This window comes from Barbatula barbatula (genome assembly GCF_947034865.1).
Source record: "Barbatula barbatula genome assembly, chromosome: 6".
Lineage (NCBI taxonomy): Eukaryota > Metazoa > Chordata > Actinopteri > Cypriniformes > Nemacheilidae > Barbatula > Barbatula barbatula.
The window spans coordinates 15898369-15916883 of record NC_136765.1 but is presented as its reverse complement, the minus strand read 5'-3'; the positions used below and the strand labels follow the sequence as shown (position 1 = coordinate 15916883).

Sequence of the window (18515 nt, the reverse complement as noted above, 5' to 3'; positions counted from 1 at the left end):
ATGTTATCTCCTTTACAGCAAAAACATTAGCGACAAGAGAATACTGTTTCAACAACAATCAAAATGTCACAAAAACATGTTTGCAAAATGTAAAAAATACACAGGTCTTCAAATGCAAAGCAAAATTTTGCCCAAACACAATGACAAGTTATTCATATTTAATTAAAATAAGATTGTCTTAAGAGTGAAAAATTAAACTCATTCTATAAAGGGATGCAAAATAACAGTCTTGGTTTTATACAAAGCCTCTGTTTTCTTTTTCTTTCTTTTTTGTACTGACAGCAATTTAATCAAACTGTGACTTCATGCCCTACTATTTGCAAATTGTATAGCACCTCTAAAACATAAAGGCAAAACATTTCACAAACAAGTTACATGGACCTTGATTACAACTGTAAACATTCTCAGCATGGGTGAGTAACGCATCACAGGGTGGATTCAGGCTACTGCAGCACACACTGCCAGACATCTAGGAGGAAGACAATGACAAATTTAAGACTGTTATTTCTCTTTTCAAATTATGCACATCCTTCTATCCCCCTCCCTTTTTGGCACTAGGAGAAATGGTGACACGGTAACACTAACAGATGCCAGATAATTCATCATAAGATAACTGTAAAAATAAGATAACTGTAATAAAGCTAAATTTACCTTTCTTTAAAAAAATGAAAAGAAAGATAAACATATGGCACTAAAAAGATACTGACACAATACTGATAATAGCAAAATCTTTAAATCTGTAAAGCTGAAATTAAGATAAGGACTTTGTATTCCCAATATGCAAATATATAAACTGCTTTTTGTATAAAAATTATGTAAAATGATAAATTCAAGAATAAAATATGCTTTGCAACTTTAAGTTTTGATGGATGAATCAACATGTTAATACTTATTATTATTAACGAAATTCACACATTTTCTTGTGTCTATTTTATCATTAAAATTGATATTTAGATTTTTTTCTCTCTGGGTGCAGCTGATTACCCTAATAATCACCTCTTTGCCTTCAGGGTCTGCATTGTAAATCATCTTTGTTTTATATTAAGTTTGGATATTTGTATTTGTATATTATCTGCTTGTGAATGTTTAATTATAACAAGGCTTGATGACCTGATTTTCTTTTACACTGAAATGTTGGTCTATTAATACTTCCACTTCATAGGATCATTACATTCCACAACTGAGTTTAAAGTTTTTATCCACAGTTTTAGAACCCTCTATGCACTCTTAACATCATCATCATAGTCATGTCCAAATAATAAGTGTGTCTTAATCTTCCCACTTCGTTTCCTTTCCTTCTTTTGGAGTTCTTGAAGTGCGGTCACTTTGAAGGGGGAAACTATTCAATGCGTCACGGGTTGGTGCACAGAGCATTAGAGAGACAGAGTTGGGGTCAATAGGAGGCACCTCAAACACTCTTATTTCCTCTCGGTCTCAGAATCCCAAACTCATGAGCTTGATACAACCTGATTAATATACAAATTGTAACTTGTACACAATTCTACACTTCCTCACTAACTTTGTGCAAAAATTCTAATTCTTCTTTTATTCACTGTATAAACCCCCAATAGTGCTCAATACAAGCATCATTGTTTCTTCAAAGGAAGATCTCTTGGACCTTAAGGCAAACAGGCAGATTTTCTCACAATATCAATACTCCTATTTCCCCCTTATACCTTTTAACCTGGGAAAACTCTTGGAGAACGGCTTCTCTATTGCGGCAGTGCCCTGGATGGAGGAGGGGTTAAGGGGACCAGAGTAACATGATGCAGCACTCAACGTGGGGTTAAGTGCTTTGCTCAGGTGCACAACGGCAGTACTATACACTAGGACCCTTCTGTTGCCCATTCATTCTCTTCGATGCCCCACTGGGGAATGAAACCCACAGACCCCCAGTTTGTAGTCGGTAGCCCTGCGTGCTCAGCTAGCTACCCTATATAGACATGCATGCTCCCCTAAGATCCCAGCATCCTGCCTCCCAATCATCCTGCGGAATTCCCCCTTGATCTTAGTCAACAATGCCTCACAAATTAGAGTGCTACTGGTTTGTGATCTCATCTCATGTCCTTGTGACCAAATCCTTTGGGCCTATCTCCGTAACATCCTAAAATCAGACATCTTAAAACATCTTTCTGCATACAATGTACTGCAGGCTGGCAGCAGAGATGTTGCCTTGTCTGTTGAGATGCCAAAGTCTGGCTGCAAGGTGCCTTTTCATCAGCATGAAAGAGTGGCCTCCTCAGAAGCGTATTGATGAGATACTCCATGGGCACCATGGTCCACATCTATCTATCTTTGGAATGATGCCAGAACCACCATTTAGAGTATTGTCCATTCATAGTATTCCACAGGTGTAAGGATGATCATCAAGTTCATATTTAATGCAGACTGATTTGCAAACCAATCAATTAGGATCTCATGAAACTGTAGAGGTCCCTACAGACGAATGTTAACAAAAAGGGAGCAGGCAGGCGTTTTATTTATTGGCTTGTTTGTTGGAAACATTTTTAAGCTTAAAAAATATGTGTAAACAATCAACCAAACCTAAAAACAGAGGATAATGTTTATTTGATACGCTAACCATTGGTATATCCCTGAGGAGATTTTTTTATTATTAATATTTATTTTTATTATTGCAAAAGTGGATTATTAGCCTAACTATGTTTTTGGCAAATATATTAACCTTTGTATTATTATTCGTTTCACTACAAATATCATGGTTAAACTATATTTTGGTGTGACCATATATTTGCTGTTACTGTATAAAAAAGGATTAAGATAGTTAAACCAAATTTATCTTAGTAAGGGGTGGATTTAAGGCAATGTAATGACAATTGCGTAATTTCCCATACCTGAAGTAAAAAATTCAACACAAAAAGTCATAAATAAAATGCCTTGAAAATAAATAAATAAAGTGCACTGTTAAACATTATCTCATGTTCTAGTTTTTCCCGTATGTTTCACTGTACAACATTCAACATCCAATGAAGTGCTTTATGCCGTGGGGGTTTGGCACCTGTTTGTTCCGATTTATTAACATCGGCGTTGTGCATGTATTTGTGTGTTCCACAAATGATGTCAAATATTATGCTTCTGACAAACGCACAAACATTTGCATTGAAGATGATGTCCTATTAACAAAGGAATCAAATTAGTCAAGGCAACATTTTCCTCTCCAGCTTAGTTGGCTGTCTGTCAGCAGAGCCGTGTTCAAGGCGTACTGATAAAAGAGGTGGGCGCAGGGTTGTATGAATGAATCTGTGCGCCACCATCGCAGACGAATAGTCGTACAAGATCAGAAAGTAATCTTGATATGTTTAACAAGCAGCCCAAAGCGCGGTCTGATAAATAATAAAGGAGCTTTTAGTGGATCCAATTTATGAAACATTAACTGGAGGGGCATAATGGAGTAATTAGTTTTATCTCACGTTGGATGATATTGGACACTGCCCCGCTGAATGAAAACTTTTATTTTCCGCCCTCTAATTGTAAAGACAACGGAGAGTAATTTTCTGCATCGCGAGAGAAGGGTGGTCTCTCATGCTGCCGGTGATATCTGGATGTTCAGGTACAACACAGTGTTTATGTAGTACTCCCAAAAGTGTATCAAAGTTCGGATCCATGGAAATAAAAGAAATGTCAAACAAAACAAGCATTAGACTGCATAAAATAAAGTATGGACAAGGGAAACAGGTGAGGCTTTGTTTAGGTGGCTGAGGTAGATCAATATCTCGGCTTGCAGGCCAGGAATCTTGCCCGTTTTCCTCTAGCACTCTGGAGATCAGCTTACTGCTTGTAGACAGACTGTCGCCTATACCTCGCTGACAGACAACCTGCCTCACCCCAAAAGACGGAATAGGGAAAATATCTGCGTGCTTTTCTGAAAACGCTGGGTAGATCAATGCGTCACCGTAACTCAGAAATGCACAATAACAGATCGTGTAAAATTATCATTAGCATAATCTGTGAAGGATGAGTTTTGATGGGGCTATCTTAATGGCAAAACACATCATCCTCTGGGCCTCCTCCGCCTCCAATGACGAATAACCTGCGTCTTTCAGCTGCAGAAATTACTTGCATGTTGTTTGAAAAAAATAGAAACATTTGGGTGGCATGTATGTTTCCTTAAGATTTCATCTTCAAGACATTATTGTGGCGTATAATTAGTGTACAGAAGGCTGGACGGAAGTCTAAATAATCGATAGAAGCATCTGTGCTCGATTGACCAAAACTGACAGCCAAAGTCTTTCTATCTGTGTCTATTCGTCTTCCTACTATTTTTTTTACTATTAACAGGCGATTGCGTTTGTCAGGTGCACACTGTAAACACTTGGAACATGCAGCCGAGACATTTCCCTATGATCTGATCTTTAGGCTTTGATGGATACCACAGACTTAAAATTCGTCATATTATATACAAATAAGTTTTACATTAAACCAGGTTATTTAGATGGTTCCTCGTGAGCACACTTTTATTTGTAAGGCCTATCAGAAAAGTAATTGTTTACAGTATCAAATTTATTTATTTATAGGATGCGCATGATATGCCATTCACCATTATTGCCATTCTACCATTCTTATTGGTGTCTTCGCTTGCTGGTGCCGTTTGTTATTGTCAAACAATGAACTCCCCTTTATCTTAACACAGATATTATATTCAGTTATTGTAAACAGTTATACTTTTTTATATTATGAAAAAACAATAAGATACATATTCATATTTTATTTAATACCGGTGTTATTGTGGGATAAATATTACGCACAGCTACACATACACGTTGATATACTTATACTTATAGTGATAGGGTCCACAGAAAACTACATAGATATTTGAGAGCTCGCACCGATGTGACACGACGAATAAAAGCTTGTTGTATTAGTCTATCAGTAGTTTGAATGGCGCAAATGAGAATTCATTACAATCAGCAGTTCTATTTGTAAGCCTATTGGTTCCGTTTCGGACACCCAACCCGCACAGGGAGTTTGCAATCTGATAATACGGATGCTGTGATTCCACGCATTGTCTCGAAGCTGCTTTTGACAGATAGTCCGTCATAACTGAAGAAGTGATGTCAGGCAAAAGGTTTGAAACCTGTAGACCACGTTGAGGAACAAACAAAACTGGTGATATTTTTTTTAATAAACTAGTCTTACTTACAAATAACGATTATATTTGCTGTTGGTTAGTATGAATGAATGTTATTACATCATGCATCCCAGGTGGTGTTTCCTTCTTGTGACTAAATACACCAGACAAAACATATTGGTTTAGAGCATGTCTTCTATGTGTCACCCAATTCTCCAAAGTGGCTTTGGGTTTTAGACGGTAAAACACTTAATATTAAGACTATTGTCTATTCTATTACTAGAAAATTTTGAATTCGATTATAATTGTACTGAGTTCAATATAGACACATATTAGAGAGACAGAGAGAAAGAGAGACAGGTGGACAGGCAGAAATATACAAATAATGAAATGATTTCCCTAAAAGCAGCAATGTCAAAAAGTAAAGTGTACCATATAAAACGAAATATTTAAGAATAGCTCAAATACCCTGGGGCGTTTTAACACTTTTGTTGTACCACAAAATCTATCAAAGCAATTGACAGATAGATAGTCGCTCTAGTCACAGAACATATGTTAATATTGTAACCTTAATTACGAATGCACTAATATTGAATAAAATATTTTTGGCAAAATGTATTAATTTACGCACGTTATTTACCTGGGAATCAAACCCATATACTTGATGTTGCCGGCGCCAGTTAATCTACAAAGAGAGAGAGAGAGAGGGAGAGAGCAGAAATATGGATGAAAAACGTGGAGAACTCGGGTACAAATCTAAGTGTTTCATTGACAACATAAAAATATGAATATACATGTTTGGGATTGCACTTTTAGCCTGGAGTAAAAATCCATCTATTCTTAAAACCGTAAACTAAAACGATAATACAGACCAGAGAATAATACATAAAATGATGAAAAAGAAGTGATGTTATATTGTTATCAGTATAAGCAACCTATGTCGTAGCAATCAGCCACACCAATCACACCTTACTGAGTGCGCATAGGCAAAACAATAACTCGCCACAAGACAAAGGCATATTTTTATATTTAACAGATAATTTGACTAATAATATTTGATTTTTAATCGTTTTATTTAAATGTTTGTTTAAGGAGGCATATTACATTATTTTTATTTTATATTATTGTCTTTTCTTTTCATTTTAAATTGCGCGTACTTCTCATTGTTATAAAAAGCTTGATCGTTGATCATTTAAAATATGTTATGGAAATATATTGTTTGGATGAGTGGATGAATAAGAATCACACAGTTTAGCTGTTTAACAATGCAGTATCGTCTCAATGCGAGTTGTTTGATTAACCCGACAGGTCTTTTCGTTTCTCGCCAGTCTGGAGCTTTACACACACACTCATTAAAACGATTATTCACGATCTGTCGAATGTTTTCTTTCAATTGCAAGTATTTTATTACAATATAGACTGGGCATATCACAAACAGTTTTCAGCCTGTTGAGCAAAATACAATTTATATAACTTTAAGTTAAAGATTAAAAATAATATAACATTTTAATACCATTGTTGGATATTGCTAAAATAAGTCATTTTGTTTAGAGACAAACAGGTGTGATAAAAAGACATGTGCATCAATTGTTCCGATTTTTGAAGAATTTATTATGCTTGTCATTTTATTAGGCTATTTTATTAATTTATCTATTGAATGTTACTTTATTATTATCATTATTTACTTGTATAATAACAACAATAATAATTACAATAATAATTCATGCGAATTTCACATTTCTTCTGTGCTTTCTGCATAAATGTCCTAAATTTAGGAAACTATTAAGTGGTTTAGTGGGAGCAGCATTCTGTATTATCCCTTGTGATTTTTTTCACAGCTTGTAAGTGATATTACAGTTCTTCTTGCCACAGGGAAAACTAAGTTTACGCGAGGCCATGTGTTTTACAAAGATATTAAGTTAATGTCACTACAGTTCTGCGTCATTCTAGCGCCCTCACTCTGCCTGGCTCATATTACTTTGAGAGAGGAAATGTCCTTTGCATTTGACAAGTATTTTAAGGGTGCAGACTTCGTTGCTTCGTTAAGCTACGTTTGATCATACCGTGGCAACATTTAGTTCAGACAATGACCTCCTTTTGTTCTTTATACATACACTCATGTCAAGTATGTGACTATGAAAGCATTGAATTATATCACATGTTTGATAAGACAACTCAAACCAAACAACAACATAACAATACGCAGAACTGTCTTATAGATGCCAAGGCAGGACTCCAAGATTTGTTTTACATGCACATGCAATGAGCACATAGCCCAAAGCAAACAATGCGCACAAGCTGTCGCAGGTAAAGGATTCATTCGAGATTTAACAATTTGTTGTAAAAGACAATTGCATTCATATGTCTGAGCCCTTGTTTACAGAGACCAAATAACTGACCGATGTTGCAATTTCATAAACATATAAAACTGATTTATATTCATATTTATTTATATTAAAATACCATATGTATTATTTAGCCTAACAATGTTTTAAGCATAATTTTGATGTTTTAATCATAATATTATTGTTTTCACGCGTTTTATTAAATGTACCATTTCGCGCCATCCATTTCTTTTATGTAGGCCTAAAGATGTTCTTCATCATTTTCCTGAAAATATATCGTTGGTCCATTTATTTGCACAAGCACCATTGATTCATTTATTTTGGTATCTTTGGGCTAGGATGTTGTCCCCAGTTCCCCCCACACTCTGCGCCTCGGGGTTATAACAGAAGTAACGCCTTTTGTGTAGTTCGTGACTAAACCCTGCATACAAAATGTTGTCAAAAGAAAAAATAACTATTATTTAAAGCGCATCGCTTCATTAACTCTGCATAAATGTATGTAAATGCGCTTCGTTTTTAACTGTGGGTCCACATCGTCGAACCGGGATTGCTTTAATTGAATATCTCAATTATTTGCAGACTCCAGGCCTTATTTCTGGTGAAGGTAGATGGATTGTTGGACGTTCAAAAACTCACGCTTTAGACCGGAAGCATAAAAGGCTATTAAAAAGCCCAGAACAAATAACGACCAAAGATCATCGTTTTGCTCTCACTGAAACCCACTGAAAACAAATCAAAATAAATAAATAAAATCTCCCGAAACATCCACCATGCATGCAGTACACCCTCTATTAAAATAAATTCTTTTATTTTTAGATTGTTAGAATTATTTTGAAAAGAAAAAAGCTCTTATTACAAATAAAACTTGAATTGAAAATCCACATTTTAAATTAAACATACCTAAGGACGTATAACACATTCTTATACTCTATTAAAATCCTCAGACGCATATTTGACATTTTACATAAAATTTTGTGCTTTATTATTTTTTTCCAACATTTCTACTGAAGAGGAAAACAATCTGTTTCAAAATATGACCTCTGCTCTTTCTCTTTTTGTTTTTGAGTGGCCACCCCGTTTAACATTTGAGCGATAACATCTTGGGAGAAGATATTGAGTTCCACCGGTCTATTGTATAAAGCACGGGGGTTATTGCATTACGGAGACACATTTAATACAATGTCTCTTTAAAAAAACGAACAAATCACTGGACTTTACGTGTTGAAAGATAAGTTGATCTGTAGTATTGTAACTAATGATTCTATTGTCGGCCGAAGAGCAAGGGCTGATAGTGATTATCAGGTGTTATTAATCTGTGTGTATGGCCTCTACGACTAAAAGACGCTCACAAAATGTGTTATGTTTTAAAACAAATATTTTGAACACAAAACAACGTAATAAATTAAACATTGTAACGATTACGGGACTTATAGGTATAATTCCTTAAGGCCCTAGAAAGGAAGATGGGTAGGCCTATAGCATATCATAACTGCATCGTTTGCTTTTTTTAAATAAAAATAGGATAAGGATGACCAAAATATTGTTTTTCGTGTGGTGTCGCTCTTCATAATTTCCCCCTTGAAGATTTTTTTATGTTTGCAAGACATTGGAAGATCGGGGCCTTCAAAAATTCCTGCAAACTGTCACTTATGTTCTATGTTCCACGCTATTCCAATCCATATTGTGAAAGACAGCCAAATGCTAGCTCTTCAAAAAAGACAAAATGTTCGTAATAAATGTACCTTAACCTATTTTTTTATTTTGTTTGGTTAACAGTTTAAGCGACAAACACGGGCATAAGACCACAAAATCACAACCATGGAATTTAAAGACGACATAAACAATCACTCAATATTTTATGAGGCATTTACTCAACACGGGTTACACGTTCGCAAAGTTAACCTATAATTACAACAGGTATTGACATTTCACTAATTACAAAAAAAGAATGTGACCTGCATGGTGGTGACCACATACAGTAAAATATGCAAACACAATCTAAGAGCATTCATTGCGTCAGTCTCCTTCAAAACTGCATGTCTGTATGAACGTTGAAAACAAAACAATTTTTTTGCTTGATACCCATTCTTTGGTCTACAAAGAAACTGTGTTGTTGTCATTACAACGCATTGTAGATTCACGTATTCAATCTGAATTATTAAAATAACAAAATAACAAGGAGCCACGGATCTGAACGGGTATTGAGCACTTATAGAACAAATTTATTGAAAAACGAAAATAAAACTTTGTGTTCATTTTTGAAAAATCTCACTCCACCAGTGCGTTCATGATACGTGATAATACTGCAAACATGATGACTGGTGGTTGCTTTTGAAATGGTATTAGATATTTTAACATTCAAAATAAGACAAAACTGCAACCACTATTTAAATAAACATTCTAAAGTAATCATACTGCCTTCCAAAAAAAACTACTCTTTACCCTTTTTTAATCTGGTCACATTGCACATTGCTGACAGTGGAATAATAAACCATTTCGCGACACTTGACGTTCGTATACAGAAATAAATGCATAATAATAATATTAATAATAATAATAATACAAAATACCTGGAATTCGGCTTGCAATGTCCTTTCTCCTTAATTTGTTTTTTTTTCATTTATATATATTACAGTGTAAATTGGTGTAAAATGTTCACTTACAGTCTGATCCTGTGGATGTTAGTTAATGTATAAGGGGATTTGATGTTGACCCTTGATTCTGGTGTGTGAAGTAATCAGAAAGTCCGCTTGAAAGTCCGGAGGAGAAACTGGGTAGGGAAGGCCTTAATGAGTCACACGAGAGAGAGGAGGCCGTTTGCGGGGAGGAGGAAGAGGCGGCCCGGGAGCTCATGGACGTGGTGCTCTGGGAGGTCATGGATGGGTGAGGGACGTGGGGGAAGAAATAACTGGTCTGGCCCGCGAGCAGGTTCATTGAACAGGGATTCAATGAGTATGTCCCCGAGCAGGGTACGGAAAGCCCACATGGCACTGAGGCGGCCAAAGCGGCCGCGGTGAGGTGGTGTGTGGCGTACGGAATATCTCCATTCACTAGTCTGTCAACACTCAAACCATTGGATGTTGGGAAAGAGTGACTGCTCCCCAAACTGTTTTGAGTCAACATTGTGCTATAGGACATTGGGTGACTAGGGTAAGGCGACGACGTGCCGTTGTAACTTAACGCACTGCTCGCCCTCGGATGGTGAAGCGAGAGGAAAGGCGACATGGGCCAGTATAAAGAGCCAGCTCTATCCATAAATGTCAGTCCCGTGGAGGTTAGCCGTGCGCCCCTTTTAAACGCCAGCTTTGCCCTAGAAGTGGTCGATCTCCGCCGAAGTTTTCCCGTCGTTCCGCCGATGAACACGTCGTCACTAGAGGGGTCAAGCATCCAGTAGTTCCCCTTTCCTGGGTCATCGTAATGCCGGGGTACTTTGACAAAACATTTGTTAAGACTGAGGTTGTGCCTGATGGAATTCTGCCATCCTTGTTTGTTCTCCCGGTAATATGGGAAATTTTTCATAATAAACTCGTAAATGCCGTTAAGAGTTAATCGTTTCTCGGGACTCTGCCGAATTGCCATCATAATCAAAGCGTTATAGCTAAAAGGTGGTTTCTCGTACTTGCCGTTTTTCTTTTCGCCGTCTTTGCCTCCTTCGCCTTCTTTGGAGTCCCTTTTTTCTTCCGGCTTTTCCTTCTCATCCGAACACGAAGAGTCGTGGTTAGAATTCTCACTTTTAGCGCAAGTGCTGTCCGACTTTTGCTCCTGTGCTTGGGCAGGTAAAGGAGTTTTTTCCTCTTCCTCGTGCACCGCTCTGTGCTGGTGGTTATGGTGGTGGTGGTGGTTGTCGCTTTGGACGGCTTCGGGAACCAGACTGTTTATACTGAACGACGATTTAGGAATCATTTTGACTTCTTTCCTTTCTCCCATATCCAACATCACAAGTAAAATAGAGTAGAAACAACCAGCGACAACGGCAGTAGCAGCAGCAGCAGCAGCAGCAGCACAGTTGGTCTTCAAATCTCTTGCTCTGGCAACTCCTCTTATTAAAAAAACAACAACTATTTCATGTTTCTTAAAAACACGTCGATATGAGACAGCTATCTACAATTAATTACGGAGCCACAGACACTAAGCTGTAAAAAAATTGGTTGAACCTTTTTAGAGACTGTAGCCAACCACAGCAGCATAAGTATTAACCGCGCAGCCAATCATTGAGCAGTTCTTAGCGCCTGTTCCAGTGCGTAAGGATACACAAGACCCACCAATGCTCATGCCCAGTCAACAATGGCTTTCGTTTCCCCCAGCAAACTCCTACCAAGAAAACAGACCACATAACCTCAATCAATTTTTTTTATAATTGTAGAGTGCTGTTTCAACATATCCATGCGTCCTCAATTTGTTTTCATACCGCAGGGGGAAAAACAAAAGGGACTCAAAGGTAGCCACAAAAAACAGGTACTACTTCCTGTATCGGCAATTTCTGGCTTTTAATACATAGGGCTAGAGAACGTAATACATGTACAACAATACATATTCCCACAGCAAGGTGATGGTTTGGGTTATAACCTACTTATTTTTTAATGCAAATCCTGAGCGAACACTATATATGAATTCCTTATTTACGCATGCTTGCACATGTATTTATAATAACGTAAGCATTGATGCTTTACGCCCGTGCATGTAGCAGAATAGGCTACTTAGCTGCAAGTTTATGTAAACGATCTTTATTTCTGGTGTATATTATTATATTATTAAAAATACCATGCACAGCAACAACTACAACAGAGGCAGCTGACAAAGACAAGTTTAATAATAATAGTAATAATAAATAGAATTAATTATATATAGCATGCGTAGATTTGTATGCGTTTTTAGTTATTTGCAGGTAGAGAAAAACTTCGTGCATGTAAAAACTGTATCAGAATATCAAGACGTCAAAAATTGCTAAACAAATAAAAACTAGATTTTAAATAATCTTCCGGATGAGAAAAATAAAGAGCTAACAATATACAAAATAAAGACAGTGAAGTACTGCTTAAGGCCATCTTTTAGACATTCAGATTACACCTGTTATACATTTTTTTATAAATATCTCCTTATGCGGACGCAAAAAAATGTCGACACGCTTTATATTTACGGTTGAAGTTTCTCTAATGGAAGGGGTGATAGGTGTGTATTTGTGCTAGGAACGTTGCAGGGGGGTTGACTGAACAACAGACACACGCACGGCACACACGCATTCACATGTGCAAACAAGTCGTGCACACAGACACACGCACAAGCAAACACACACGCAAACAAACAAACAAACAAGTCTTCTGGATTCCCATACGGAGGAATTGTGGTAATAAACCCAAACCTGCATATACAAATATTGTCTAGGTCAACTTTGTGGAATACAAAGGATTCATATATGAATTGCATTGTAATGCTTTATACGCTACATGTTTGTCTAATACTATCCCATGCTAAAAGTGTTTTGTATTTTTTAAATATCTGTATCATTTATTTGTTACAGAATTTAATCCAAGCACTGCCTCATACTCTCACTGCGTTATAATCATACAATGTGTAGCCTACATTATTTCACTTCAAAAATGAATAATACATTTTGTTGAATAGAGAACAGGCTTGAATATTATTAAGCAACCGATTCCAAAAGTTTATATTTGCATAGATTATATAAATTCATTCGTGAATTTAACATAGTTTTTTTAATAAAGTGAAGTAAATATGATGTTGAATCAAACACGCATAAATCTCGAAACAGTTGCTTTTCTGACTTACCCATTATTTGTCATATTACATTTAAATATATTTTCACGCCACTCCTATGTTGCATTGAAAAAATTATGACTTTCTAATCAAGGACAAATAAACAATTTTGATATTTTGTAACCTTTATTTCGGGATTATTTGTATGTAGGTTGTCACACCATCAACTAACAAGATGTTAATCGATGTCTGTTCGTCATTGTCGGACTAGGAGCATGATGTTGGGCACATAGATGAAAAAAACATTTGTTTAATTAGATATGTGACTTTAAATATGTAGGCGGATAGTGCACCAGTTTACTAGCTTTACTTAAACATTTTCCTTTGAATAAGTGCATTAAGCCCGTGGGTGACAGGACAAACATTTTCATATTGATACTTTCTCTTAAAGCCCATATCAATCATTAGCCTCCCACTGTCACTGCAAAGTAAAGTTTGCGAAAAGCTATAAGAATTGAGAGAGTTTGATATGGTTACATCCATAACCTAAACGTGAGGCAAACATTGTGTGTTAATGAAATTTATATAAATGTTAATATTGTTTTTCAACATCAAAACAAAAAATGATGTATTATAAATTATGAATTAAGTGTAGACTCAAATAACAGTCAACACGTGTGCTGACTTGTAGGTGATAATGTTGATATATGAACGAATAATAAAGCAGTGTTAAATATATTTTCTTAAATTAATCAAACATCGGCCGAATAGGCCAATTGCATTAGTGAACAGGTTCCCCTAAAACCTTCATTCAGGCTATAACTTTTAGTTGCTTTTTTAGCACAATAAGCATTTATGTTGAACGATAGTAGGAAACTACATTTCTTTTTTGAGCATTAATGTGGACTGTCCAAAAACGTTCACGAGCACGTCGCCTAAATCAACACAGTTGTCACTTACCTCAACAAACATACGCCTGTGTTGAAAATGAGAAGTGAAAACAGGGAGATAATCCTGGACTGTCAGTCCTGCTTAACTGCTCCTTCTGTCTTTATTGGGCTGCCCTCTAGCGACGAGAAAGAGAGGTTTATATTGAGCTTCATTCACATCGCCAAGCATCCCAAAACTCGATTTTTCTCATTGTAATTTTTCTCATTGTTGATTTTTCCTGAGAAATCACTTTTCCAAATGGTTATTAAATAATGTTAACCTCTTCAACAGTGTCGAAATTCCCACATTAAGTGTGTAACCAACAAAACCAGCATTTAAACTTTGGCTAAATTAAATAATTAAATGCGAATTAAACCGTCTTTTAAATGCACGTTTAATTAAAAATGTTACTTTGCATTTATATAAATTAGTAAATAACTCTACTGAGACAAATAAATGGCCTTCTAATAAGGCTATATAATACTTTACATGTGATGTTGAATTATTATTTGACTAAACGTAAAATAAAAATGTAGAAATTTTTTTTTGTGCAATTTTGTTCGACAGCGTATATATTGTAGACATAGGCAAAGTATAACTGTTACCTTTGTCATGGCGTTTGTCGTTCTGGGGGGGGGGGGATAAAACATAGCATACAATTATATGTATATGGCCTCTTGCTTTTAATGTTGTGCACATAAAGGACAACAACAAATGACATTTTCTGTATTTTAGATTCACAAAGTAACTTCAAATGACAATAACAATTTTATAAAATGTTATTCCAAATTAAATAAATAAGGATTATTATCAAAACGAAAGCGTTATAATTCGTCCTTTTGAGTGTAACTCGTTGACGTGAGGTTATTACAATTATATAAATAATCAATGCTTACAAAAATGATTTTAATAAAAAAGATTATGTATTTCTCTCATTCTGTCTCTTGTAAAATTAAACATTAGGTTTTATTAAAAGTAAAGTATATAACGCAAATATACGTTTTTATGATCTGTAGCGCCATCCTGTGGTGGGAAAACAAAGTGTTGAGTGTAAATACTTGATTTATTAATGAGTTTAAAGTATTAGACACACTTCCAAGAGTTTTAGCATTTATGTTACGTCTTTAGTTTATTTATTCGGATTGTAACAAAATACATGAGCATACAAAACAAATCGCATGAATTGTTAGCACATGAATTTAATAAAAAATATATATATATCTAATAGATTTTTTAATATCTTCTCGATTCATTTTGCATTTTAAACATGAACATAGTTGTGGTCTATATATCTGTCATTTTTTAATGCACACAAAAGCACTTTGAGGTGTGTTGATCCGTCTGGAATTTGTAGAATTTCCCAGAATATAAATTCAAATAGATAAATCATAAATTAAACATATACAAATAGCTACTAAAAGAAGTCATTTATGAACTACTGCCATAATAGAAGGCTGGACTTGCTATTATATGAAAATCACTTCAATAAAATCATTTTTTGAACAATTTCTTGAATACACTCCTGTTTTTGGATCTGTCCTTGTTTCCATTCTCCGACTGTTCCGGTGGAGGAGGTGGAGGGTAGACGGGTGGCTGGTTCCTCTGTAAACTTCTTAAATTATGTCTCTCACTCACTGGCAATACAACAAAAACATTTTTCAAGACAAACCAGTGTCTTCAAAAACAAATGTATCCCACGAAAACACATACACATGAACATTGAATGGCATGTTTGATTTTTCATGACTTTGTTCCATATTTAAGTCTAATGTCTTCAATCTCAAATACTAGTCAAGACTACAGTTATCCTTGGTTATTTCATTTTACAGCAACACTTTGAAAACACGGCTCACCTGAGTCCCGGCTCTCTCCTCCGTCAGGGTAGATGTGTTTGTTGTAATAAGTGTGTGGGGGTTTTGGAGGTGGCTCTCTGTCAGTCTCACAACTCTCTGTGGACTCTTCTGTTATTACAAATCCACTGTAAGTGTTAAGAACAAGCATGCAGATATACACAGACTGGCACAGGGTAACAGCCAGAACTACTTAAGTTTTGTTTGTTCTCTTACCCATTTCCTGGTTAGATTTTGAGTTTGAAGTTCGAGTGTCTGAGGGTTCGACTGGCTCTGTGCTTTCTTTACTTGTTTCTGTGTTAATTCTGTGGCGGAAACCAGAGTACAACCATAATATCATTTTTTTAGTAACTGACCTATTTGTTATTGTAGTTTTACACACAGTCCTTCATATAATACTGTAATTATCCTATAATGTTAGTTTTTGTTGTACCCAGGACTCTCCAAAGACGCAGCTTCATTTGTGCAATCCTGCAGCTCCTTCAGCCACATTTGCAGTTCCTTTTGAGATGAAGCAGCGAACAAATAGTGACTGCCATCCGCCAGTCTGAACCAGTGAGTGAAATGAAAACAGATTATATCGGACAAGAGCAACGTGAGCAGACGTGCCAGTGAAAACCTTTTACAGCAGCAGGAGGAAAGAATCATAACTCACATTAGTTTGAAGGTGTGCTCTTTTCTCCTAAAGTAAGGATTGTCTTTACAAACCGCTCCAGACAGGGAGACAGGCGGCCAACGCGTGCAGTTCTGCAATCAATGACACCAAACTTTAATGGTTTAAAGGGATAGTTCACCCAAAAATGAAAATTCTGTCATGAATTACTCCCCCTCAAGTTGTTCCAAACCTGTATACGTTTCATTATTTGGTAGAACACAAAGAATGATACTTGGAAGAATGTTAGCAACTGGAATTTATGTGACTCCATTAACTACCATAATATATTTTTTTTATAATTTCTTTGATCTGTTGAACACAAAATGAGATATCTTGAAGAATGTCGGAATTTTCATTTTGTGAGTGAATTTTCCCTTTAACATAAACTATGCACAGTATAAAAAGCTGCCCCATTTGCAATAACAATCGACATACAAGAAGTTCAAAGACACCAAAGAAACATCTTGAACTGCTATCGTCATCGTTCACTGATGTTAGGTTTGTCTGCAGAAATAATTGCCCTGTTTGTCTGCATATATACTTAATAAATAATAAACAACACTTATCAAGTCTCTCCTAATATAATCCGTCTTTCTCCGCCTGCCACTAGCGTGTCTGGCCAAATATATGTGTGTGAAAATGTGTCTGTGTACAGCCATACCTCACTGGCGGCATCTCGGTCTTTAAACAGATTGAGTGTCTCCTCTTCCAGTACTGCATAGACCGTTTCCCAGTGATCCAAGCCCTGATCCAAATCAACAGATCAATGTTGCACCATTAAGTGCTCTTACAGAAACAAAACCACACTATAAACAAAGAAGTGAAGCTGAGGATGTCAGTGAGAGGTTTTTAATCAATATCACCATTCGGTGTTGGTTGAGGAGCTTACTTTATTTCCTCCTTGTTTCAGTTTAATCTCCAGGGTACCCTCCATTTTGGCATGACCTCTTGTGATCTAGAGAAGCAGGTAAATTATAGACCAAATAATGGAAACAACTAGAAGAGGAGCTGGCAAGTGTTTACCTTGGTGGTTGGGTCTATTGAAGAGTCAGCCTCTTCAAGTGTCTCTGTCTCCGAAAGGGAAGATGATGGAGATGACTGAGGGTCCACTGGTGGGGTAGATGGTAGAATATTTTGCTCTTCTGAGCTTTGGTTGTTGCTAGAAAGCATCACCATGTTGACTTCAGAGGGTGGATAAGAGGGGGACATTGACAAGGAAGGACCCCGCATCTCTGTATTGGTACTGGATGCTCTGTCACGCTTTGGGAAGGTCCTTGGTTTGGGAATTACATCTTTGGGGGGATCGCTAGCTGACTCTGCTGGTTTCCGAGTATCTCCCTCATCTTCAGATTGAGGGTCTTGGGAGGTGCGTAGATAATGAGGTCTGTACGCGGATGAAGTAGTTTCAGAAGATGAATTGGGGCTTTCTGATGAGGTGGGCGTTTTGTAAGGTGAGGTTGTGGTATAGATACAACTGCTGCTGTTCCTCCTGAGGCTTGACGTCACACGTGATAGCACAAGGGAATCCGTTTTATCACTGCTGTTTTTTCTCAGGATGGAAGATCTGACCTCCGAGACTCTGGAAGGGACAGAGGAGTTATCCACTTTCTTACCGCTGCTGTTAAATCTGAGGAGAGGCTTGGTCATCGAGGGTTCGCGAGGCAAAGCAGTACGTTCAGAAGCCTTTTTCTTCAGGGATGGCACACGAACTGGCTTCTCGTGGCGGGAGCCTGTGTTATTGTCCCTCTCAGTTTCTTTTAGCTTATGTTCTCTCTGGAGGACAAAATTGTAGAAAATTAAATTATGATGGCCAAAACTAAGATAAATGTGGGAGTTTGTATCTTTTAAAGAGCAAAAAATTTACTTTTTAATAAGCAATCATATAAAGTAGAGATGCACATACACTACATTTCTCCACTGATACCGATAGCAAC

General features: G+C 36.6%; 2 protein-coding genes across 2 annotated transcripts in view; both read right to left on the bottom strand.

The window, feature by feature from the left end:
- Positions 1–272: 272 nt before the first annotated feature.
- Positions 273–11561, bottom strand: foxg1a (forkhead box G1a). Its single transcript, XM_079459411.1, has 2 exons — positions 10095–11561; positions 273–469 (listed from the first exon to the last, which is right to left on the bottom strand). The coding sequence occupies exon 1, from the start codon at positions 11365–11367 to the stop codon at positions 10117–10119; it is 1251 nt and encodes a 416-aa protein (XP_079315537.1). The 5' UTR covers positions 11368–11561; the 3' UTR covers positions 273–469; positions 10095–10116.
- A 3612-nt stretch (positions 11562–15173) lies between these two features.
- sptbn5 (spectrin, beta, non-erythrocytic 5) overlaps positions 15174–18515 on the bottom strand; it is a 31787-nt gene continuing 28445 nt past the window's right edge. The window contains exons 64-71 of the mRNA XM_079458674.1: positions 17605–18354; positions 17471–17536; positions 17243–17326; positions 16582–16673; positions 16360–16473; positions 16143–16231; positions 15930–16037; positions 15174–15710 (exon numbers count right to left, since the gene is read on the bottom strand). Coding sequence (XP_079314800.1) covers positions 15568–15710; positions 15930–16037; positions 16143–16231; positions 16360–16473; positions 16582–16673; positions 17243–17326; positions 17471–17536; positions 17605–18354 — 1446 coding nt within the window. The 3' untranslated portion in view covers positions 15174–15567. The remainder of the gene's footprint in view (positions 15711–15929; positions 16038–16142; positions 16232–16359; positions 16474–16581; positions 16674–17242; positions 17327–17470; positions 17537–17604; positions 18355–18515) is intronic.